At 34.4% G+C, this 26817-nt stretch overlaps 1 protein-coding gene across 1 annotated transcript in view; it reads right to left on the minus strand.

Moving 5' to 3' along the window:
* Nucleotides 1-26817, minus strand: part of Rpb8 (DNA-directed RNA polymerases I, II, and III subunit Rpb8) — a 62773-nt gene that overhangs the window by 27452 nt on the left and 8504 nt on the right. Inside the window, exon 2 of the mRNA XM_018453551.1 lies at nucleotides 8142-8225. Within this exon, the coding sequence (XP_018309053.1) occupies nucleotides 8142-8225 (84 nt within the window). The remainder of the gene's footprint in view (nucleotides 1-8141; nucleotides 8226-26817) is intronic.

Genomic DNA, 26817 nt, shown 5'->3' on the forward strand with positions numbered 1-26817 from the left:
CGGTAATATCTCTCGCGCTTAAATTAACCCTCATTCAACCAAAACGCCATGTCCGATGGATGATTCGTCTCTCGACGTAAAACGTAAACTTTTCCAAGGCGCATGACGAGTAATTGGATTATTTCAATTTACGAGAAACAAAGAAGGCATATTCAAAAACGATACTTTGCTCGTCCAGATAGTAAGACGGTTCTAATTCAAAGGAAGATACAATTGCGTGAGGTGAATTACAAACCTAGTATTGAGAGAAAAGAGGGAGAGGGAGGTATATGCGGAAATACTCCAGAGTGATGCGACGATACGCAAAATATCGATTACATTCCGATACTAATTCGAGCAACGAAGGATCGGTTAATGCGGAACCGGAAAGAGAGGACGAGCCCCAAGAGAAGAAGTCAGGCGCGATTCACGAGAGTGACCTTGAGAGAGCCGCTACGATTCTCGCGTAGAAGAGGACCTCCCACGAAATCGATAACGCGTGACAGCGCGCGGTCGACGGCGGCGATATACTACCATACGTATATCCAACACTACGATGCGGCTTACCTCGGCGCGGCGTGGCACGACGCGGCGCGGCGCGACGCTACGCGACGCAGCGTCCGTCCGGATCCTGTCCGAAATCCGCCGCCATCTTGGCCCGTGACGCGAATCTCGCGCCGCGCGCTACTGCCTCCGCGACCGCGGGTGGCGCGGGTATTCCGTGGTACTCCGTTCCTTCTGTGCGCCGCACCGCGCTGCGCCTACGACCTTGCCGACCTTCCCGCTCCCTTCCGCGGAGCGGAGCGGAGCGGAGATTCACGAGATCACAAATCGACGCTCTCGATCGGCAGCCCGGAGCACTACGTATTCTCCATCCCTCCTTGTCGACGCCCACGCCGTGTCTGCCTCCTCATCGTCGTTGTCATCGTCATCGAGCATTGTTTTTAGAAAGAGACAGAGTGCTCCGTCGAAATATTCGCGTCGCGTGAATTATCTTAAAATATCCGTACTGCCGTCAAATGCACGGTAATTACCTCGAAACGAACGACACTACGACGCGGATGTCGTATATTCAAAATGTCTGCTCATTCGTCGTCGAGACGACGAACATCTGACGCACATTCGAGCGTAATTTTCACCTGCGAAACTCGTCGACGGGCACTTTTGAACGTAGCGCGCACGAACCTAGTTTGCGAAAGCAACACATAGACATCGCATCGACGAGTGACGACGGCAGCGGGACAACGGGAGGAAAGCGGAGCGCGACGTGTCTTTTACTCTCGCTGTCGTCGAGGAAGAGACGAGAAGCGCGTACGCGGAAAGAGGGACACCGGACGCGACGCGCACACGGAACAGGCGCGAGCGAACCGACGAGAACGAACGAATATCGCGCGCACTTACGACCGACATGGTTGCGAGTCGTGGCCGCTTTGACCTTGGCATTGAACTTGTGGGCGCCGGACGCGGGACGAGGTGCGCGGCGGAAGACCTGCGCCTGCGGAAGGGAGCGCCCAAGTGGGGAGCGCAGCTGAGCTGCGGAATGAGTGGCCCGGGGTAAAAAGGGTGAGAAGAGAGAGAGAAAGAGAATCATAGTGGGAGGGAGATTGCGTCATCTCGCGCAAGCCTGAACGCCGCGCGTCAATACAGCGGCGAGGCGAGGCGAGGCGAGCCGCGAGACTCGCTTGCCTGCCTGCCTGCCTGCCTGGCCCTTATGGACTAACCTTCTCGAGGCACATACACACGTATATATATGTATACGTTATGTATATATAATCGTACCTATCTACTCATCTATCTATATCGAATGTGTTCCGTAAATACACGCGCGTTACGATTTCAGACTAGTGTGTAAACAATTCGATTTAAGATATGTAACGAGAACGTTACAGACGTTTTATCACGTGACGTCTGATGTTAAGAATATTACGAACTACGAAGTAACAAATTAGTCTTTCGCTTAATCGTAATTTATTTGTTTCTTATCGTTTTTAGTCTGGACTTTTTAAAAAAGCATCCGAATCTAATCTGTAAAATTGGATTATTTATACGATGTGACCGCACACAGGTCTATCTATACTTTGTCATATAATTATTCATAATGTATGTGCAGGATCTTCAATAATTTTAAACTTTTTAAATGCGACAGCAAATTACATTTACAGGTCTATCATTGTAAATACGCGTATGCTGAAAAATACAAAATAAATACTTCGATCCATAAAGTCGATATAATTTCACTTTGGAATTGACCAATTTCGTTGAGCCCGACTCAAAGAGATGGAACGTCTCTATCCGACGGACAGTAGGTTGTATCAAAATAAAGCATCGTTGCCCTTAGTTTGGATCAACTTCACCAATCGCTGCAACCGCATCGGTAATTCAGAGGCGGAGTCAAGACGAGCCTCGAAGTCGAACTCGGTCAGCGAGTTTCCATTGGTCAAGTTCAGAAACGAGGAAGCATTAATCGCCGCGATCGCGCTGCTCTCCGTCGAGACGCAACGTGCTCGCTGGAGCAAGATGGCCAGACTCAACGATAAATCGCACGTCATCGTATCTTCGATATAACCGGACGAGCGATCGCGAAAAGATGGCGGGTTAAGAAAAAAAGATGTTAGGGGTAAACTATTTCCGTGGACGTAGCGATTAGCACAGAGATGAATCGAAAGACTATATACATGTATGATTTCACTATCATTTGTCACGTGGCAAATATTATAATGCAAAACCGAAAATGTTGATTTATAAATTTTAAAATTGTAGTCGTTAAGTTACTTCTTGTAATAAATAAAATAAAAATATTAAAATACTAGAAACGAGTGAAATTTCTTAAAAATATTTAATTGATATAATTTTTCTATCGCGTTGACTTATTCTTATATATTTATCTTATACATAGAAAGTATAACGAAAAATATTTATAAATGCGTAATACGTTTAAGTGCGAATAAAAAAAAATTATAATATGTAAAGCTTATATGAAGCTCCTGACCACTCATCACACTCTTCAGATTAATATCAGAAGTGAAAAAACAATGAAAATTGCTGTAAAATCTATTAAAACAGAAATATTTTTCAATAAAACAATATTCGCATTTGATAGAGTACACTTATAAAATACAGATACTGACAACTCTTTTATTTTGGAATAGATTAAAATCGTATATATATATAGCTGGTTTCAATTTCTAGTTAGGCATAATTTAATTTCAAGTATATAATTATTTATTGATTCTCAAAACATAAGCCGAGATTTTGATATATTTTACAAATTTATTCTATCGATTGCAAATGTTGTCTTATTAAAAAATACATTTTAATATATTTATAATAATATATTTTCAAAAAATTTTTTCCCTTTGTTTTTCTCGTTTCTGATGTCACAATCCAAAATGGCTGTGGTGATTTTTATACAGGAGCCTTAAAAAATAAATTTTGTTTTTTTCTGGAATATATAAAATAATTATGACATAATAGCACACGCGAGGATGATTTCCTAAACATTTTATTTGCACTTGTTTGGTTTTCTCAGAAAGAATGACTAGGGCGATATTCATAATCGATTCTTATATTCAAGACCGTCTTAAGTGATGTCTTAAGATGCTAATACGGCCCTCTGATTGGTTCGTGACATCTTAAGATTGTATACAGAGGGCTGTATTAGCATCTTAAGATATTACTTAAGACGATCTTGAAATAAGAACGGACTATGAAAACCGGCCTATGTTTAAATGAAATATTTCGAGATTAAAAGGATATTGAGCACATAGCGTGATGCTGGGACGTTATAATCTGCTTTTTGACAATCATTGCAATTTCTTATCACACGTCCTTTGATATGACATCAGCGTTTCACCGATTAATACGTAAGGTCATTTCATTGCAAATATCATCTACGTATCTCTTGTAATAATACATCTGAAAATGTCTTATCGAATTTAATTAACATTTTATCATCTAACGTATAACTGAAGGACCGGTAGTCCCGAAACGTCTTATATTTTTATATATATTTTTCTTTTTCATATTTTAATTACATGTTCGATTGAATAATTATTTAAACTTTGTCAACCAATTTGGTTGATCACTGACTTTGTTCAATATTTCATTGTTTTTACATTTCTAGATTAATCATGTACTTCATAAAGAGAGATGTGCTACTGCAATCTCAGTTTGGCTTTGATCAAACGCATTTGCTCTCTATGCGAATAAAATATTGTCTTAGATCTTACCAACTTTTACTACATTGTGTGACACACACACACACAAACACAAAATTTGGCCAGACAACTTAAAAGACAAATGCAAGAAATTCGCATTAGCGACGGAAATACAAAAAGTGATAAATAGTGTAAGAAACGAATCTTAAATGTCTTTTGCCAAGAAATCTGAAAAACGTGAATGAAAGGCTAGCGTTTGAAATAAAAGGAAAAGATTTTTAATATATTACTGTAACTATTATAATACATTAAAAATGTAAACTTCTTGTATTGTAAAAGTTTTTCGTATCATATATTTTTCGAAACATGAGAAAATATTGCTTTCGAGAAATAAAATCCATACAATTTTATTAACAATCAATTGTATTATTTAATTACATAACATTAATTCTATAATAAGGATATCAATATTTTCAAATGTATTCTACTATTAAAATCTTTACTACCTAAAATCATTCATTTTCGACTATCCGTAATTTTTGACAACTATTGGCACCTCAACATTTTTACTAAAAAAAACATGGATTAAAAAAGTTGCAAAGTTGAAACCTATTTTAGAGTTCCCTGTAGAAAGTTTCAATGTTTAAGAAAGAGACCGGAAGTGCCCCCCCCCCATTGGCGAAGTTTGGAAGTCATACGAGAGGGAAAATCACGACCGCTCACAGTTGCCAAATGCATTTCGAAAGATTACGCACATAAACGCCAACATAATTTCACGCGACGCAATTCGAAACATACGACAAAAATCTTTTATGCATCTTCCAATTTCTAAAGATGTTGGAAACAACGTGCATAGAACTTTAAAAACAACAATAATAATAATAATAATATGTACTAGTGGAAGAAAATTTAATTGGCTGATATCAAAACTAAAACTAGTCTTGCAAGATGTACGATTGATATAATTTCATCAATTAAATATCAATTTTATCAATTAAATATTAACATTAAATTATATTTTACAAACATTACGTTAAATAAATCTGATAAAATAATATGTTAATTTTACGTAGATTAATTTAAATGACAAAGAAATTGAAAACAAAGTTAATACAATTCATATTTCAAAATCTATTCTACTTCATAATTAAATAGTACCACAAAGTATCCTCTTGAAAAGAATTTTATATATTTAGCAATTTTTTCCACTCTAACAATAAGATATTTTTAAGTGAAAAATCAATCGAGAAATATTCAACACATGTTTAACAAAGGAGGTAATCTTCAGTCAAGGAAGGTCTTGATGTCTAATGATATCTTTGTATGAATTTTATAATTTCCAATTCAAAAAAACTGTTTGTCGGTCTTGAAACATATAATAGTCCTAAACTGATAACTGGATTACGTAAAATCTATTGTAGATATCGGATTCTCATAAAATTGTATATTTTTTTGGAAAGCAAGAAAGTAAGACCAAAATTGAAAAAGCATTCTAAAAATACATATTTAATTGTGCATATTTGCATAGTTGTGCATATTTAGATATTTTGTGTATATTTTCATATTTTGTCCGCATAAAAAATTTGATTACAGTAATATATCACACAATAAATAGACAAGCAATTTAATATTAGTGACGTTAATAAACATCTTTAAAATATTGATAAAACGTTTTTCCAACATATATATACATATACTAGTTATCGCAATTAATATCACGACATGCCTCGATGATTGAATTAGTAAGACGCCTGCACGGAATGAGGGAGAGTCAGATTCGAATCTCGTCTAGAAAAGGTGATATTTTTCACAATAAATTCTTTACAGTATTTTAAAGATACTCATTAGCACATCAATAATATTAAACTGTTTGTCAATTCCAGCTTCAGTTTAGGACTGTGTTTCAAAGCTGACAAATAATCGACACGCAGTTTGCTTGACCTTTGAAAAAATTTTAAAATCCACACAAAAATATCGTTAGATAATCTTGAAAAAAATATGTGGCCTTTTTTACTATTTTCTTCACTTAACTGTGTTGAATAAAATATGTGTTCGTGTGTGTCTGATAAAGCTTCATATAATATATAAAATATATATATATATATTTTATATCAGCTTATCAATATTTTATATTGATCACAATAAAATGCGCATAAATAATTTTTACCATTCACCATTTAAATTAGCTTATTTTAGTATCGCTTTTCGAATATTCCGTAAAAAATCTTTCAGCTCACATGTATCACGTATGAGATGAGCTTTTGCTTTTAACTCTCAATACAACGTTAAAAATGCAAAATAATGGATTGATTTTTATGATTATTTCAGAGAAACATGAAAAATTAATGACTCAGAAATTACAATTATCAATCAAAAATTATAATACCTCTGCACGAAGCAACGGAATGATTCTCTCTTATAAGGTACATATATTTTTTTATTTCTTTACGAATACATTTCTGAATAAAAATTCAATTTACGATTTCGAGACAATAACGTATTTTATGATAAAAAGTGACAAAATATATATGTGTGGTACATAGAATTAGATAGTTGCAAAATAAATTGTAATCATTCAAATGATATACTAAACAAATAAAATATTATGAGTTATCAAACATTTAAAATTGTATAAAAATATTAAGTGGCTCTCTATACTTTTTATACACTGAGAAAAATGGTTTGGTTGGATTAAATAGTAATTCTGGTGGAAAATGGACGAATCAGAATTTTCTGGTTAAGTCTACAAAAATTCTATTAAGTTGAGATAACTATTCTGATTGTTATAATTATTCTGGTAAAAATAAGAATTCTAGTAGATTTTACCAGAAATATTGTATCAACCAAATTTCCGGTTATCTCAACTAGAATTCTAATTTAACCAGAAAATTCTGATTCGTCCATTTTCAACCAGAAATTTTTTTCAGTGTATATTTATATAAGTTGTATAAAAATATAGTTAACCTAACGCGTATTTAACTCTAGAATGTTATCGCTATTCAGTGATAGTGTACTGTTATCGATACATAAATTTTATGTATAAGGAAATAATACGAATTTTTAATTAATATAACATAAGTTTTTCATAATTTCGTACTTTAAACGACAAAAAATATTTTGTATTTACCCATATAGGGTTACGCCAGCAGTTACAACGAAACCAACGCTTAGCCAACGCTACGACTGTCAATTGACAGCAAAGGTTCTGTCAATCAGTACTGGGCCATCACTGGCAAATGATTGGCTAAAATGATTGGGCCAGTATCATCTACCAATACTAGGCCCAAGTTATCATCCAGTACTTAGCCAGTACTGCGCCAGTACCTGAACTATGGCAGCCAGTACGGGCCCAGAACTGAGCCGATGTAAAACCCTATATAGGTATAATCTAGAGTTTTATAAATACAAATAACTTATAACTTAAAAGGAAAGAATAAGTACATTATTAAATATTCATCTTGAAATGACATGTAAAGCATGTAATCCAATTGTATATACGTGTATCTCCTCCTCCACTTAAACAAAATATATAATAACACAAAATAATAACACAAAATTGCTTTAAAACTGAAATCACTTTTATCAGGCTTTCTATTATAATACTGACTACCTAGAGGTTCAATCTGATCTAACGAACACAATTTTTAAGTTTAGCCTACCTTTTACAATGATAAACTGGACCTTCTAATGACCACTGAAGACATAGTTCAATGCTCAGTAGCCTCGCTCACTTGTACGTAAAATTTACTTACATATATAGCCAGAGTTAATTATTTCGTTTAGGAATTACAATTGAAAATAAGCCAAGACTTTTCGTACTCGCACTCTTTTTCTTGATAAAATTACGAATAAATCTCTCAAAAATTCAGTGTTCTTTCTTTAGTTTACAGTATTAACGCATTACCACAATTGGAACAATAGTGTGAGTGTGACCGAATATTAGATATCACTTTTGATCGCTTCAATAAACAAAAGCAATTAATTTATCAATAATAAAAGACTCACCTAGTTCCATTGGGTACAACCAACTGTTGATGTCCAGGATGAGATCCATTTTGAATGATTCCGACTCGCAATGGAGTCTGCTCACTGAAATCCACAAGAAAAAAATACATTGTTAAAAATTGTGCAACACATACTGCCTTGTATTATTGGACGATTAATTATACGACACTATGGAGATGATTCATAGTTTTGTTGAAAGGAAAATCCTATTTTCAATCAAAGACGCAGCGATGACGCAGGTTGACGTCATCAATAATTAACCAAATGCAATTTTAATTCGCGATGATACTGACGTACATTTGCACGTATACACACACATCCCTATATGCAAATATCTATTTAATACCTGCTTACACTTGAATATGATTACCAAATAAAATATTTTCCTTTCTTTTTTTTCTTTCACTTTCGTTTTTTCTCTTTCATACGTACATCAACTCACATTAGCTAAACACTTTCGATATTTAATCGATACAAAATAGTTGCACTAGTTATCCAAGAGGCACCTTTTGTCACATCGTCGCTCGTTAGAGCGATAACATCGAATTAATTCCGGATTCGATAATGAAGAAATCTTGCAATGCAACGTTGCTGAAACTAAAACTGCGTACCCAAAAAAAGTGCGAAATTAAAAAAAGCCATTATGTTTAGCGTATTCGAGATGCGTGTAATATTGCTACAACCATGCGCTTGAATAAATTCAAATGAAGTTTATGAAACGGCGATTAAATTTTATAACATTTTTAATATAAATCGTTTAACTTCAGTAATTTTAAAAAACATTTTAATTTTGTTTCTATTAAGCAATTTTTTCACATTTTTCTCTTTATCTTTTTCTAATTTCAAATAATCGTATTATATACCCAGTTTGAGCGTTTTACAAATTATTTTGATAATCTAACACAATTATGTTCAGATTTATATTCTAGTTAAATTTTTAGATGATTTAGCAAAATCGATCATTCCACGTATGCTTATACAAAGCGAAGAGAAACATCGATAACTAAACGAAAACACACAGAAGGAAAAAGAAAACATTTAGCAGAGAAACTGTGACCATTTTCAACAAGGAAATGAAATGCGGAAAATTGCATCGGTGGAAATTCGCAACAAAAATGCAAAACTATATATTTCAGAGAAACTTTTAGTGTTTTGCATTAGATAAGAAAAGTACCAGTAAATGAATAAGAATACCGCGTATCACACATTTGCAAGTGCATCGCTGGTCTTTCGCATATACGAACCGTATCGAAACTTCTCATAATACACACACAAAAGTTTGCACATTGCATTTTCTTCGGCAATATACTGTCATTCATCAGTAGAACAAATTTTTTAAATTTAATTTGCAGCTTAATTAATATACAACTAGCATATATACCTCGTGCTTTAAGTAATACTACAATCTAAATAATAATAGATACATATAATAACAATAAAATAAATAAATAAAATAAATAAAATTTGAAACCTGAAAAGAGCACACGTTACAAGATCTTTCATTTAGACATGCAACAAGAGAGCAAAATGTTCTATGAAGTGCGTTTCCCTTAGCGATAACAATCGATCCTTTTATGAATGACGAACAATTGGATGATCACAAATTGCACGCGTCATGCTCCCGACGGACTTATCTCGCCATACATGTCCTTGGGATCCAAGGTCTCACACACTCAATATTGATTTCGTCGATGCGTGACACCACCCGCATCGCAATAATCGAATATCGACATGATATCATTCTCACGCGGCACGACTGATCTCGAGTGTTCGCAAAGAACATTATCGGCATCATAGATCAACGTCAATAAGTAATGATGAAGAGAAATATATATATGTATACTAAAGCTTTCATCGCAACGTAGCTATATTCGTTTTTCGTAATGTGACGTAATCTAATTTGGATAATTTGCATAATGCACTGTAACATGAAAAATTCAATTCTGAAATATAATATAATGTTATATCATAAAAAACTTATTTAACTTTAGAAACATGATGTTTTGTGCATAAATCCTTAGGACCGTATTCAGAACACGCGCTTGTAACAATGTTACTGCGCATTAGCATATATAGTTCACGTTACATACACTATAAAATTTCAGAAATAAAAACGCATATTTATGGATAAAATATATAATACTTCTGAAAATATGGGTTTTAAAGTCAAGATAACATGTATCGTTAAATGATGCAAAGAAAGATGTCAACCTTTATTAAAGAATTAAATGACCTAAGAATATAATAAATTGAGAATTGTCAGAAATTATCGCCTCCCCCTTCTCCGCCGCGAGAAATTATTTCAGCCATTACGCGAATAATTCACCAATTAATCTACTACGCCGATCTAAAGACCCAAAGTCTCGAATGAAAAAACGGAATCAAAGTGTGCATTGATAACGTTCATTCGCACCTTCTTTCTTCTACCTACGCATTCCACACTATTTTTCCCAGCTGATTTCATCCTCTTTGTCTCGCATCTTTTCGCTCTTCCTTTTTCTCATTCCCTTTCACTCCTCTCTCTCTCTCTTGCGCGCGCGCGCACGCGTGTGTGCTGATTACTTTAATTTCTATAAATTTCACTCCTATAAATACCACGCCATTGAAAACTCTGTCCCTTCCAGAGAAGAGACTACGTTTCGCGATAATAGAAGAACACATAACTGATCCCGAGACAAGCTGCGACAACACTACGATCTACTCTCGTTACTGACGTTGCTCTCAGCTGGCAACCTTTGCGAAGGAGGGCAAAACCGGCGGCGACGGCGCCGAAGTGAGGAGACAACCACGGCGACCTTTACGGTCCATCCGCTGCCGGCATAAATTTTCCAACGAGTTGCCTTCTCTCTCCTCGGAAAAGGGCGGCCATCCTCCCCAACCAGCGTGCCATCCCTCATCGAAAGAGGGGAAAAGGGTGCATCCATCCTCTCACAGTGTTCTCTCACTCCGCCGCTTGTTTTCTACGTCTTTCGGATATAAATTTATACTAATGTTACTCTTCAGTAACAATGAAAAAGAGAGAGAAAAGAAATATCAAGAATAAGTCTCACCGATAAAATCTGCATTAATTTACTCGAAGTTAGTTTCTCGTATTATAGTATTTACTGTTTTAATAATCAATCTTTCTCTATTAATTATACGATCTATACCAATTACATAAATGGAAAAAATTTTATAGTTATCAATAAGTTTTTGAAAACTCGGAAATTCGAGTATTAGTCCGATAAGTAATCCGACTTTTGCAAGATTCTAACTCACATAACACTATAGATGCGATATGACAGATATTTAAAAATAACGAAAAGTTTTTCTATGTAAAAGCAAAATTGTAAGTACGGAAAATTATTGGAAAGAGTTATCAATCAGATGCCAGATGTTTCTTCATCAATCCCTAATTCTCAAGATAAAAAATTAAATTTACAAAATTCAAGATTAAATTATCTTAAAAATTTAAAATAATTAATTGATAAAAGTAAAATTTAAGATAAATGTGTCTGTATTTTAATAAAAACCATACGTGATCATAAAATACATTTGAATATATAAGAATCATCCACTTGTGGATTCGTATTTTCGAAATTATATGGATCGAAAGAAATTGTTCCAATTTCGGTAAATTCGTTTTTTTATTTTTGCCAAATGTAGAAAATAATTCCATCTGGTGTCACAAGCATCACAATTTTATTTTAGCTTAGCATTAAAATTTTGTCTCATTGATCATTATACCGATTTCAATTGTCTTTGAAAAGAACATAAAAAAGATATTATAGTATGTGGTGACTTTTGTACTCTTGTGAAGTTATCCCAATGAGATGCACCTTCGCCGGAGTTCATCTTCCCAAACTATTCATTATTTGCATCGCACCAAAACGATCCCTCTCCCACTCTTCTCTTTTCGAAGGGAACAGAGAGAGGGCTCGACCAGCCATCCTCGATGCGCTTCAGCACAGAACGAAAGGGATGGCAATGCACTTACCCCCGCACTGTATCCTCACACTACTCCGCCTACTCCGAGTCCTTTTTTCCTATCCTCCCCGCCCTATTTCGTCTTCCCCCCCCCCCAATCAGAAAAGATTTTTATCCCGTTCTCATTTTTGTTCGTAATTATTTCGCTCGAATTCGCTAGTCTATTTTTTTTGCAAGTTCCATCCTTCCCCACAATAGACTTTACAACTTATTATACAGGACATGATTTACGTGAAAACGTCAGAATTTCACTCGCTAATATGAACAACATTGAATGTTTACATTTTCAAATATTTTCTCGATTCTTAAGACAAGATTACGGGTTACGTTTTAAAAACGAACGCAAATTGCGAGATTTTCTCTCATTTCCTTTTTTCACAGTGCATTAACTTTCTCTATTCTTCGTGTCATATTACTTCAAACGAGCGCGCCTGACATATAATATCCTCGCACTTTCATTCGTGATTAATTATCACAGCAGAACATATAAAACTTGTAGTTTTACGACGATATTATGCACATTTAATTATGGATTGACTAACGACTCAGTAATGATAATCGGCACAATGCTGTTGAGCGGGATGAACGAAATACGAAGACTATGAATAATTTTCAATCATAAGCGAGTTCAACAAAAAGCATCGTAAAGCACATAATGCTCATTACTTTTCAAATCTAAAATCACATACTTAACGTTTTATATTTCATGCCAATATATTTTGTAAACCAAGCAATTTCTGAAATGGCATCTATTATTAATACACCAAATATTAAGAGAAATCTCTCTTTTTTTAAACAATAAATCTGAAGAATATTTAAATTTAAAATGCATATATAAATTTTATATACACACATATAAATATACGTATGTACGTAACTTTTAAGTAGTATTTTTCGTAATATGTATGTGTAGCTCTTTCACAAATATTCTATGTTATCACAATTTTATGTAATTAATTAAGTAACACTAAGACAAATACGTTATCTTTTTAAAAAATAAAAAAAACTTCCTTCTCATTGTGTGCCGAATATTTACTTACTATAAAAAATAGATATATGATCACACAAATCTATATGTACGCATATTCATGTTTCATCTAACACTTCATAATCCTTTAACTGTAAATATTTTTATGAATAAAATGTGATGGCGAAATCACATCGCATACGCGACGATTCATTCTGAAAATCTTTATTAACAATTTTTATTCTAGATAATCGATCGCAGTTTTAATTTAACACCTCTTGTCATGCCATTCGGTCATTTTCCGATAACGCACCCTATGAATTGCATCAAAAATACACGTAAGGTTGCTATACTTAGGACTATGAGTACAGTAACACGCTTATAATGAGTTTGCCGGTGAATTATTCAAGAAAAGTAGATAGATAGAAGAAGAGAGAAACATATAAAGGAAGTCATTAAAGCTTTAAGATACTTAGAATACAGATAAATGTGCCATGTTCGACGCAAAACAGATATGAATTATCACAGCAATTTCCACCTTGAATTTGCTATTAAGATCTTTACAAAAATAAACTTAAAGTTAATGATGTATGAAACAACAATCACGAAAAATTCTTTAAAGATATATGATGAAGCATTATTGATCACGTTCGGGATATACTGAGAAAATATTTATACTATAAAGCATCTAATAATTATACATGTGAAGTATATATACCTGAAAATATAAAATCGAATGTAGAACTTAATTTTACACCAAGACATTTTGACTTCACAAAAAAATATTCTTACTCTTCTCGAAAAAATTCTTGCTTTCTTTAAAGGAAATCAAAATTCAGAACTCATCTGAAATTCAGAATTCTTTTTAAAAAATATATATGTATCTAAAAATATTTTTAAGATATATTTAATGTTTAAAAATATTCACAATTATTGAACAAAAATGGAGTACAAAAGACAAAAATAACAAATTTAATTAGAGATTTTATCATCATTTCTTATTTCTCTTTTAAATAAAATATCTTGATAACTAATATAAGAAAAAATTAACTCAATATTAATTAAAAAATCTACAATTGAGGATTATACTAATAAAGTTAATCTAGATACATTTTATGCTTTACAACAAGATCTCAAAGTAATACACATTTAAAAAGTGAAGCTGTGGAAAACAAATATATAGTTAATACTATTACAAGGATAAAAATAAATCTACTAATAAAAAGAGAAGATCTGAGAAAAAGGAAAACTATATAGAGGGTGGAACGACACAATAGATTAAACGTTTACTCTCCGCGTCGAAGTAAAAATTAAATTTAAGCTGCTAATAAAGAGACAAAGAAGAGGAAGAGATGGACAGGAGGGGAAAAAGATCGAGTCAAAATGAAAGGGGTTGGTAGAGAGGGCGACAAGAGGGCGATATGCGTGGGCTCGCTTCAACGCGGGGGTTTCCCAACTGCGCAATGTCGCTATCCGTTATCGACCGGTTCGCAAGCGCTATAAATACTGGGCACCAGGCTCTCACTACCCCCTATACTTCCCCCTCTCTACTACAGTTTACCCTCGACCACCCACGTATATATTCCCTACTCTCTCTCTCTCTCTCTCTCTCTCCCCCCCTCTCTTTTCATCCCTCTTACGACTGAGCCATCCTCCACCACATTTATCGTAGTTATCCTCGTGTGTATATCTCTCATACACATACACGCGCGCGCGCACACAAAAACACACACACACAATCAACAAGGGACGGAAAACCTTGACCTTCAAAAGAGCGTCAGAGGGCGAACATGGCGCTCTTTCCACCCTCTCTCGATACTCCCCTTTCCATCAGAATGTTTCTCCCGCCTTCTCTTGCTACCCGTTACTACTCCGTCTTTCCTACCACCTCTTTCAAACTTCAACGATGGCCTAGCTCTTTGTTTCTCATCTCACTTCTGTGACGAGTAAAATTACATCGTTTCTTTACTATTTCGCGAATCGAGCTCTCTCTCTCTCTCTCTCTCTCTCTCGCTCCCTTTCGATTATTACCGTACTCTATAAGAATCTCTTTCCCAATACACTTTTTTTAATATGTTACATGCACTAAAAAGAGCATAGAATGCTTTCGATTCCTCTGAAAGCTTCGATTTAATTATGATGTGTGTGTGACTACGTTTAAATTCATTATTCCTTTACTAAATGCTTTTTTTATCTTTAGAATATTGGTTGCGATTTTTTGCCGATTTCTCATTCCTCGTTTTACCAAACATCAAGTATATTATTTTCTTCGCATTTCTTTCTTTCGGATACTGCAGTATCCGAAATTCGTTACTAAAACCTAAAACTATCCACCAATATACAATAACACAAATGTTTACAAATCTTCAAACAAGATACCAGATGGACCGAATAAATTGTATCGATTAGAAAACAAGAATAATCACGACTTCACGAATCGACAAAGCTACTACTATTTTCTCAGAAAATGAAAATTTACGATCAGTCTCGTGACCCAGTCACAAATCTTTTTGATGGTCAAGAATTATATGTGTCTGTCGAATTGTAAAGTACCGCATTCTTTGGAGATAAACTGAATCATTCATCTATGTATATCACATACTCGAGATAGATTTTTCGTATTAAGTCGTTGACAAAATATTGATTGTTGCACGTGGACGATTCGAAAAAGAGTTACGATAATAAGAATGACTCAATAAATTTTTACAAATAAATCTGAGAGAGCAGATCGGAAATCGATACATTACTTAATAATCGCGTATAAAATAGTATTTAATATATTTAATTTGCTACAACACATAAATATATGTATTGTATTATATTAATCGTAATAATTTATAAAATAACTTATAAATTTAATTAACAATTAAAAAATTCTAATAAATAATAGTATCTCCTAGAATTTTTATTAAAGAGAAATCGACTTATGAATATATGATTGAGAATCTTAACGATTCTGGAATATATTGTATAGTATTATCTTTCTAAGAAAAAGACAAAGTCATTTAAAAGACACTAGTTTGGCGAAATATTTTTAAGTTTGAACGAAGTTTAGAAGAGAAAAAGACAGAATATTTATTATAGTTTAATATAAGAGACTCGACAATAGATGCTTTCCAGTATCTACACAGACGACACTGTAACACAGTGTATGATTCCGTGCTTTCCAATTATGACACAAATCGACACAAACATACACAGCTAAAATGCTATGTTCGACCGTGTCGTTTTATATCACTTCACGAATATCAAATTTTTACATTTTATTAATTTTTTTAGAAGTAGTACTTCAACAAGAGATTTTACAATTATATTCGGATATATTCAGACATAGATATATAAGATCTTTTTTTTATTTCACTTTGGCGATGAAATTGAAAACAGGTGAGCAACGTTCAAGCTATACAAGTCGACACTGTGTATTACTTGTACTATCACACGGTGTATAACTGTGTTCCGCGCGTTGCTGGAAAGCACCCAATATTTACTTCTCTACTAAAGACAAAGAGACCGTACGAGGATCTCGATGGCCGGTCTCAAATTCACGATATTTCGAAGCGTTGCGCAATTCTCTCCCTTCTCCTCGTCGTTCATCTTCCTCGGTTTGTCAGCTGGTCTCAAGGTCGACCGCTCGAGGGGCCGATCTCAGACAAGGTGGGGACCGGTCTTTCAAATCACGCCACGTGCAAAGAAAAAATGTAGCTGAAATGATGCTCGATTATGTCATATCTTTGTGGTGCGGTGGCACGACTTACAATTAGCTTGGTATCGATCGATCGAAACGAATATCATTCATGGCCAGGGGCTCTGCCAGGTATTTATAATTTCGCTGTATAAACCAATACGAAAATTAGTCTTGCTGCGCTAGACAAACGTAAAATAAGAATTTTGCTATCGTTTTTATCATTTTCAACTTGAAAAAATTAAAATAAGAATTACATGTAGAAAAATTTAAAAAAAAATAACAAATGTGGAAAGTAAGTATTGTGAGAATTACAGAATATAATGCATTAAAAGCAATTCTTTTCTATATTTTTTTCTTATTTTGTTAAATAAATAAGTCTCGATGTAAGTGTATCTATATACTTTCACAACAATCGATATAATCAAGCTAGGAAAGACACTGTCTGAATGTGTAATTTCACGTATGTTTGGCAATTGAAAGCTCATTTATTTATCAATATTAATGTAAAACATGAAAGTTTGACATCATCTAAACAATTTTTTATCCTGTAGGTTAAACAAAGACACCTATCGTATAGGTCGCGGACTAAGCGCACGATGTAAACGTAGCCAAAGACGCACAATATGCATATATATTCAGTCTTTTTCTCTTTTTATATGTATATATATATACAGGGTGTTTCCAAATTAAATGGCAAAACTTCGGGAGCGTGTAGAGGAGTAAAAAACTAAGAAAAAAAGTCCTATAGACATATGCTCCTTTTTGCTTTGTTTCGCAGGAAATCACGAAAAAAGAAAAAAATATATTTAATTTATTATTTTAATTATTTTATTTATAAACTTTTTAATGAAGATTTTGTTCGAAATGTGCACCTCTTGCAGCAATACAAGCATTGCATCTGTCAAACACGGCTCTTGTAGCAGCCAGGCACTGTTCTTGCGATATTCTGTTCGCTGCAGCTACGATACGATTTCTCAAATGTTGCTCTGATTGAATAGGCGAAGAATAAACTTCTTGCTTCAGAGTACCCCATGCATAGAAATCTAATGGCGTTAAGTCGGGCGAACGAGTTGCCCAATGTACTGCTCCTCCACGTCCAATCCATCGTTGTGGGAATTTTCTATCTAACCAGGTTCTAGCGACTCTGCTGTAATGAGCAGGGCATCCATCTAATTGAAACCACATTTCAGTACGTTGTTGTAATGGGATGTTTTCTAAATAGTCAGAAAATTCATTCTCCAAGAAATTTAGAAAACGGTCCCCATTTAATCTTGCAGGTAAAAAAAACGGTCCCACTAAAACGTCGTTCCAAATTCCAAGCCAGACATTAACAGAAAACTCTTGCTGAAATTTGTATTCTCTAACAGACCTGGGATTTTGATGAGCCCATAATTCCTTTGATTAATTATTCCACCTCTGGTAAATGTTGCCTCATCTGACCACATTATTTTAGATGGAAATAAAATATCATTGTGGCATGTCTGAAGGTACCAGTTACAAAAGTTCAATCTGTTCCAATGATCTTGAGGTAATAAATTTTGCACTTTTTGAATGTGGTAGGGATAGCGATTATCTCCTTTTACAGTTCGCCAAATTGTTTGTGGTGACACTCCCAATACAGCCGACGCATTCCGAACGCTGGTCTCAGGATGATTGTCAAAATGTTGTAAAATACGATTCCCTGCCTGCAAATCTCTTCGTAACGCTGCTTGAAATCGGTTGTTTTCTTGTCGAATTGAAAATGATCCAGTCTCTCGCAATCTATTAAATGTCAACATAAACACTCTTCGGTTTGGCACTCTTCTGTTTGGAAATCGTCGTGCATATTCTCGCACCGCCTTTAAAGCATTACCGTTGCAGAAACCGTATACAAAAACCATATCAGCATATTCACTATTAGAATACGTACGCGGCATATTGCAAAAGACAAAATTCATCTACTGTTAAAGGCTTTCAAAGAGCGACTGACAAATTCATAACAGAAAGTGGAAAATGTAATCAAATATGTCGGTGCTAGATATGGCAAGAAATGTAAACATTTTTTTTCGATTTCTCTGAAACGGAGCAAAAACGAGCATATGTCTATAGGACTTTTTTTCTTAGTTTTTTACTCCTCTACACGCTCCCGAAGTTTTGCGATTTAATTTGGAAACACCCTGTATATATATAGTCATACTTTTCTTGCTTATATAAAAATTTGTCGTTATATATTTGTTATTTATACTGTTACTGCATTTGCAGGTGCAGTTTAAGGCAATCAATGAAATGTTGTATGGCTTAAAAAAGGAATTTTTGATCCTCGTAATTTCGTGTCTAGAGAAGAAACGCGCGACTTAATCAATGACCCTTTGTACTCCCTGGCTTGAGTAAACCTATTTAAAAGATATAAGCATAATGTATATGATTAGTAAACGGCACATTCAACAATATTCAGTTATCGATATATCCCTCACGAGACGAACTAGCCCAGCCGGATACCTGATTGCTATCCGTAGAAATCGCACCATACAGTTTAATCAATACGCGCGCGTTTGCGAATCGCAAATATATTTTAAAAGAAAAATAAGAAATGACAATAGAATTTCTCTAATAAAATTTGCTACTTTCCTTTTTTTATTTGCACTCCACTTCCGTTTAAATTTACGCTCAACACAAAATTTAATCGGATATTTTACGTATTTACAATTTCTTCCTTCCTCACTTTTATCAATTATTTGTCAAACTAAAAAAATGACAATTTTGTCCGATCGATGTTTGTTTCGAATATTACTGAAAGGCACCGATTTTTCATCTTGCATACAGCATAGACGAGTTCCAGTCCCGTCGACTTGTTACAATCCGATTTATTTAATTTGTCATAACTGTTCGTATGCTCTTTTTTTTTATTTCCGCAAAAAATTTGATATTTTTATTTATTTATATACTGTTTTATATTTGCATAGATTAATTTTATTCTTCTTATTTATTTAATTAGATGTTTTGAAAACATGATTATAAATTTTAGGATAAACGGAACTTGTTTACTTGTTTATCTTTTTTTCACAAATTTCAAGGTACTTTATGTAATACGTAATACAAATAGATTAAAAAAGCCGGTAAAGGTAACAATTTTTGCTTTAATTTTTGTAGTATAAATATACGTAAGTATCCAATCCATAAGTAAGTATCCAGCAATTCGTTATCAACGATATTTGCTATTGAAGATGATTTGCTATAGAAACGCTGACATTTTTCGTTCGGTGTTACGTTCGAATAAATAACCGTCAACGTAATACAAGTGCGCGCGTCGGCGGATCGCGTGAATAGATAGCCGCCAGACACGCGCGTGACTCAGAAACGCAAATAAGGAAGAAAACATGATTCGGCTACGCTCGACGCAAAAGCGAACAAAAAACGGCGATCTATCCGTTTTATCGAGTCCGCATCGGTTTCGTAATTCTCTGTATAGAAAATAATCGAGTTTTACTCCGCTTTTTTTAAAGAGAATTATAATCGCATATGCGTATATACTTGGTATTTATTTATTATATGAAATATATATAATTATATATATATATATATATCAGTTAAGTATAATATAATGCGACAACTTGTAATAATAATAATTAATATTATTCCGCGACTCTCTCACAAGTAAAAAATATATGTATATGTATTTTTATTTTTAAATTACGAAATGCAATACTGAATTTTCTTGTCTAACTTATTATTAAAGTCAAAATAAAGACGTTCTCAAGACATTGATGTATTTTTGTTGATTATACTTTTAATTTGCGGACGAATTTTTAAGACCATATTCAATCTACGTATCGCGACGTTTTATTCGCACAACTGCGTGGCTCGCCTATTCGGTGTACTTATAAGAACGTGGCGTTCAAGTTCCCGGAACCATCGAGATATCGCTATAAAAAAAATCGCTTTGGAAATTACTTCGAACTTTTTTGAAATATTCGCATTTGTACTTACGTTTGTCTATAATTTCTACTTTTTTAACTGTATATATAATTAATCTTACATAAGTATTAATTACTGCCAAAATAACTTTTATAAAGTCACACTTTAAGTAAAAGTCTTATACATACATATGCACATACTATATACATGCATGTACAAGATATCGACTGCGACACAAAATGCATTATCAAATCCATCATAACTTGACATGTTCCATATTTTAACATGTTATTATTAATGAGAATGTTTCCTCTTTTTTTTTACTGTTTCTACATCCTTAATGTCTGCTCCATGACAAATGCGAATATTTGTAAAATTAATGTACTTGGATACTTTCCTTTCGTTCGATTAATAAAGGTAATATAGAGCTACAATTTCACCGTATATATGCCAAACAAGTAAATAATTACTGCGATATCAGTTGTTGGAAAATAAAATAAGGCACAACGATAATTATGCGATATCTAGTAATGCAAAAACGAATACGATCGACGTTCGAAAGTACAATGAATCGTAAGGTAGATGAAAAATCAGATGGAATACTCACGGCGTTCCGCGTTAATCGAAGATCATCACGTCGTTCGTTGATGATTGATGAAAGTGACGCGCGATCGTATATCCGCCGTGAGACATTCCGTGATTCGCGTGTCTCTACACGCTCGGTTCTTTTTCGCACGCACACACGTAAGTACGGGGGACGTAATCGAGAGCGGAGGCCACAGTGTCGGCAAATTCGACAAGTAGGCGCCACTCGCTCGCGCGCGCGGGGAATGTTCTCGAAAATGCATCTGTTCTCGGAGGCTAGGGAGGCGACGATAGTGGAAGAAAAAGTAAGTCGAAAGCGCGAAAACCAATGGGACGACACTCGCCGAATTGGAGACGAGAAAGAAAGGAAAGCTTGATTTGATTCTCACGATCGAGAGAAGGTTGCCGGCTGCCGCCTTGGCACTGACAGTGGCCCTCGCGCCTAGCAACACCGAACGCCAAACTGAAGGCAGCCGGGTACTCTCCCTCTTTCCTCCCACCGTTCCCCTCTTCCGTCCTCGCTCATCTGCGAACGGCCTCCATCATGCGCTCTCTCTTTCTCTCTTTCTCTCTCTCTCTCCCTCTTTTGCTCCCGCTTACTCACTGTCGCAAATTTCATCTCCTTGTTTCTCGTTTATCGCGTTCACTCGCCGAACTACTCCGTGTCCACTCTCGTCCGTCGCGTCGCGTCGTTACGAAATAGCCACGTGTCGCATTTCTTCGAATCGATAGCCGCGATGCGTATTTTCGATTTGCGCGTGCACCGCAAATGCTTCGTACGTACGTACAAATCAATCGGTCAGTTTTTCTCAACGATTCACGGCGCGTTACCTCGACCGCGGTACCGGATCCGCGCGCGCGAAGCTCGCAGCCGCAAACGCTGATTGGTTGAACGGTGACGCCGCGGCCGCCGCGGCCAATCACGATCTCGCGCATTTACCTACTCTCGTGCACGTCCACTGTTCGCTTCGTGCCGACACCGGCACTGCCATCGTCACAGTCAATGTTGTGCAAAATACTCTATTTTCAGTATCTAGATACAGGTACACGTACTCTGGAAAAAATGTACCGAGGTACAGGTAGTAGAAAAATAAAATACCTACGTCCACAGGTATTTTTATTTTTAACATAAAATTTCAGAATAAATTGCATTTTGATGAAAAAACGATGTCTTTAACGTTAATTTGATGTCAAAATGATGATAGCTTGCTTGTTAGGTATGATCTATATATTTTATGTATCCGCAGGTAACATCTACTTATTACACATACATTTTATATGTACATACATAAATTCTATGCAAGTAAATATAAAATAAAATGAAGTAACTTATATAAAGCCATTAATTAATTTTATTCAAATAATCCATTTATTAACATTTACTCAACTAATCATTAAAAATTAATACAATGAAATATTACATTATATGAAATGCTCGAATAAATTAAATAAATTAATAATGTAAAATGCCTACAAAGAGCCAACACAGTATCCGAGGATGTAAATAAATTTATTAAAATGATAATACAAAAGAGAGAAATCGTAAACGTTACGACCTCAAGTTTTTAGGTCATCATTAGTACAATTAATTGAATTAATGCTGGATTTATGCTTCGGTCTTAATCCTAAAATCCTAAAATTCAGCCGATAGAGTTACCAGTCTTAATTGGTCCTAATTGAAATTTGTGTTCCATTGGCTGAATAGGCACAAGTAACGGTTTTTAATATCAAATCAAATAAAGTTGATATAGAAATCACAATCAAAATAGCAAAACATATGTAACGCTCTGTATGACTTGATGTAATAATAAATTGAAATATCGGTGCTAATTCGAGAGCTTCTAAATACGTGTATTATTTTATTTGTATTATACGTGTAAATTTGTATTATGCCAAAACATAATACAAACATGTAACAATTACAAAGTTGCCTTATTATTAGGGCCTTAGCAGAATGGCTGACTTATAATCTTAAGACAGTGTCTTATGACTTAAGTTTTGTCTTTAATAACGCACAAGAACTGTCTTAAGATTATAAGTCAACCTTTCTTATACGGCCCTTAGTGCAGAAAAGTATCGTCTAAAACTAAAATGTACTTAAATATAAGTATCGGTACACGGGAAATGGTACCTAGGTATAGATGTAAGTACCAGAAAAAAAAGTATCTCGGTACTGCACTGGTCACAATCGTTGCTGTTACTACTATTGTCATTGATATTGCTATTCCTATTATTGCTACTGCTGCTGCTGTTGAAGGTTACAGTAAAAATTAATTCGTATATATTCCACTTGATGCGATCACGATGTTGCTACCCTGGAACCCTCGCTAATCTCTATCTTTTGTTCTGATGCAACAGGGCCTACTGGATTCTAAGTATACGAAAAACTCCAAGTTATGAGAAATCTCGATCATTTTTTTTATTCGCAGCCACATGATCATACGTCAGTCATGATCACGCGAAATTATCCAATAAACACTAACTAACACTAACAATTTTAATATAACCAGGGTTGGCAAACGTTACTTTCCAATTACTTTGTCGTTACTTTTTATAATAAACAATTTGATGACGATGTTGCAATTTTTTATGATAGTAACGCTAACTAAACGCTAAGGTTGTACTAAGGTTAGAAAGTCACTTTGAAAAGTAACTTGTCACTATTACGCGTTACACTGAAAAAGTTATAAGTATAACGAGTAACGCGTAACGTTACGCGTAACTAAAAATTAACGCGTTACAAATTAGAAGTTATTTTTTTCAGTAACGAATGACTTTTTCAATCCATTACAAGTAACGATTGACTTTTCTAACTCTGATGTTAGCATTACCATCATAAAAAATTCACAATGTCATTACCAAATCGTTATTATAACAAGGTAACGATCAATAAAGTAACGGCATTACAAGTAACGCGTTACTTGCCAATCCTGAATATAACACATGTACGTAATATCAGTTACATTGAATTGAGTAGGAAATTGTAACATTGATTTACTTATAATAATATCGATGTTACAATTTCCTGCTCAACTCAATGTATTTGATGTTACATACATGTGTTATATTAAAATTTATGAGTGAGAAATTATAACGTTAATATAATGTTAATTGGTGTTTACCCAAAACTTGCTTCTGAAAGAGAAGCGATAATTTAAAGCAATATCTATCTGGTCATGCTATCAGTCCTCAGAAGTTGCAATTTAATCGTTAATAAAATAAATAAAATTTCATCTGTATTCAAATTGCTATATTAATTATAAATTGCAATACAGAAATCCGTATTTTAGTTCGACATAGCGAACGAGTCATTTATTCAGATTTTTAAGTATAACAGCGTAATCTCTTGACGTAATAACAATCCCGCGCGATCTTAACCGCGTTACATTTTATCATACATAAACGTTCGGCCAATCTCCATACGGTTACCGCCTCGTTTCATGCCGTTACTTCGATAACGGCATCGATTCGATTCGCCATCGAGTCTGATCTCGTTAAGACGATCGCGCGAGCAAAGTTACATAAAAGCATAAGCGTCTAGATTAATAAAACATGTAGTATAAGCCTGACTAGACGATACAGCTCATGCTAATCATCAATTTGCTCATACAGCATCACACAGCTTTGCATCAAGTTTTCGTTTCTATTTAAATTGACCTTTGATGATGGAAAACTTCAACTCCTACGTTTCATTTAATGAAAATGTCATGACATTAATATCTCTCAGTGGAAATAATATGTTTTCTTTCACGATTTAACCTTTTGTAGTAAAAAAAATAATTATGCTTGCTTAATTTGGAAGTAATTTCAACGAAAAAATTTTCATTAATTTTTAATATGTATACATATGATTGGATCATTTATGTCCTACGCATTTTTTTTCTTTAACATATTACAAGCACGTGGCTATAAAATGATCTCTATACGGAAAAAAAAAGATAGGGGTCACATAACCAAAAATATTTAGTTGTGAGCAATATAGGTACATCAGTCTAGTTATCTTTATATGATAGGTACGTGTATGGTTGATATGACTCGTAACTTCGATGTGTCAACTATACCAATAGAGTTACGCGTGATCTGGTTGTAACAACCAAAACTTGGTTGGAGGATCATTTACCATGGATAAGCTATCTCTCCGTATAGTTGCGTCAGTCGTGATGCCATACTAACAAGCATGTAATAAGATGAAAAGTTATATCGTTATATCAACTTCTCATCATTTCGTTACAGTTTCGAAAGATCGCTTCCGGCTCGAGTATTGCATTCGTATATTTTTGCAAAGCCAGATTCAGCGTTAAATGTGTCTCACATTCTTATTTTGTTTGTGTACTGCAGAAGACTTTGGAAACTATTATATATTTGAGACGAGATCTAGTCGTATTGTCTCCTTTGTTACGGAGGCAGGAATCATTAAGCAAAAAAGAAGAAGAAGAAGTCGTTTCGTTATGGATGAGCATTGCAAGAATGCGGTGAAACGCTCGAAACTGTCACATCATTACTGCATTATTTGAAGGTATGTACTCTCTAAAAGTGAATCAGTGTATTATTACTGACTTCAATTCTATACATTTATAACTGATGATTATGTCAGTTATAAGTGTAGCACTGAAATCTGAATTCACTTTTGAAGAGTACAATGAAAAGGTTATATTAGCTATAACCTAAGAGCGATGGCAATCGTATTAGTCCTTACACCACATCAATTTGTCTAAACCAACCAAATGATGCAGTTACCATTAAAACATTCGTGGTTAAATGTTCAAGAAATAATCTGGTAGCAACCAGATACCGTCATTGCTGCAACGCAAGTCATTCAAGCATTATACTGTGGTTCAAGCAACCACATAAATAGTTGTTCCATATTTTATTATTTAATCTAGTTGAAATCACCAGATTTCTGTGTAGATCAATCACACTGTTTTCACCATGGGCGTATTCAGAGGGGTGATTTTGGGGGTTCAAATCCTTCTATATGAAATTTTTTATTATTTCATTTTAGGATGATTATGTTAGCGCATATCCCGATAACGCACATCCCCTCACATCGGTCGATGCCTAGTAATTTTTCACTGCTTTACTAAAAAGAATATTTCATTTTAAATTAGCCAATTAGCGATCTATCAAATCCCTCTTTTCATTTTTAATTGTAAAAACATACAACTTTACTTTTGACTTTGTGTAAGTTTTTTGCTATCATAAAATTTTTTTTTCTTCTCGTTATAAGACCATATAAGTAATTTTTAATACTTCCGTTAGTTCGAACTTTGTCGGAATATACGATACATAAGGAAAATTTCTGTAAAACTTTTGACTCGATAAACAGAATATACGCTATAATTGACATATTCAGTACTACAATTGCTCATTGAACGCTCAGTGAGCTCTTGCATCTGCTTGGTCTATATTTTTATAATTATTTTTATAATTATTTAATTTTGAAAACGTATTACATAGAATAAGATAGAGAGAACTTTACGTTATTTAGTATTCTTGTTCTGCTTATAGAGAATATTTATGTAAGAATTATGTAATGTTGTAATAATAACAAAAACAATATTAAAGAATTAAATATTTTG

The sequence above is a fragment of the Mycetomoellerius zeteki genome, unplaced genomic scaffold, assembly GCF_001594055.1.
Source record: "Mycetomoellerius zeteki isolate Tzet28-1 unplaced genomic scaffold, Tzet1.0 scaffold39, whole genome shotgun sequence".
NCBI lineage: Eukaryota > Metazoa > Arthropoda > Insecta > Hymenoptera > Formicidae > Mycetomoellerius > Mycetomoellerius zeteki.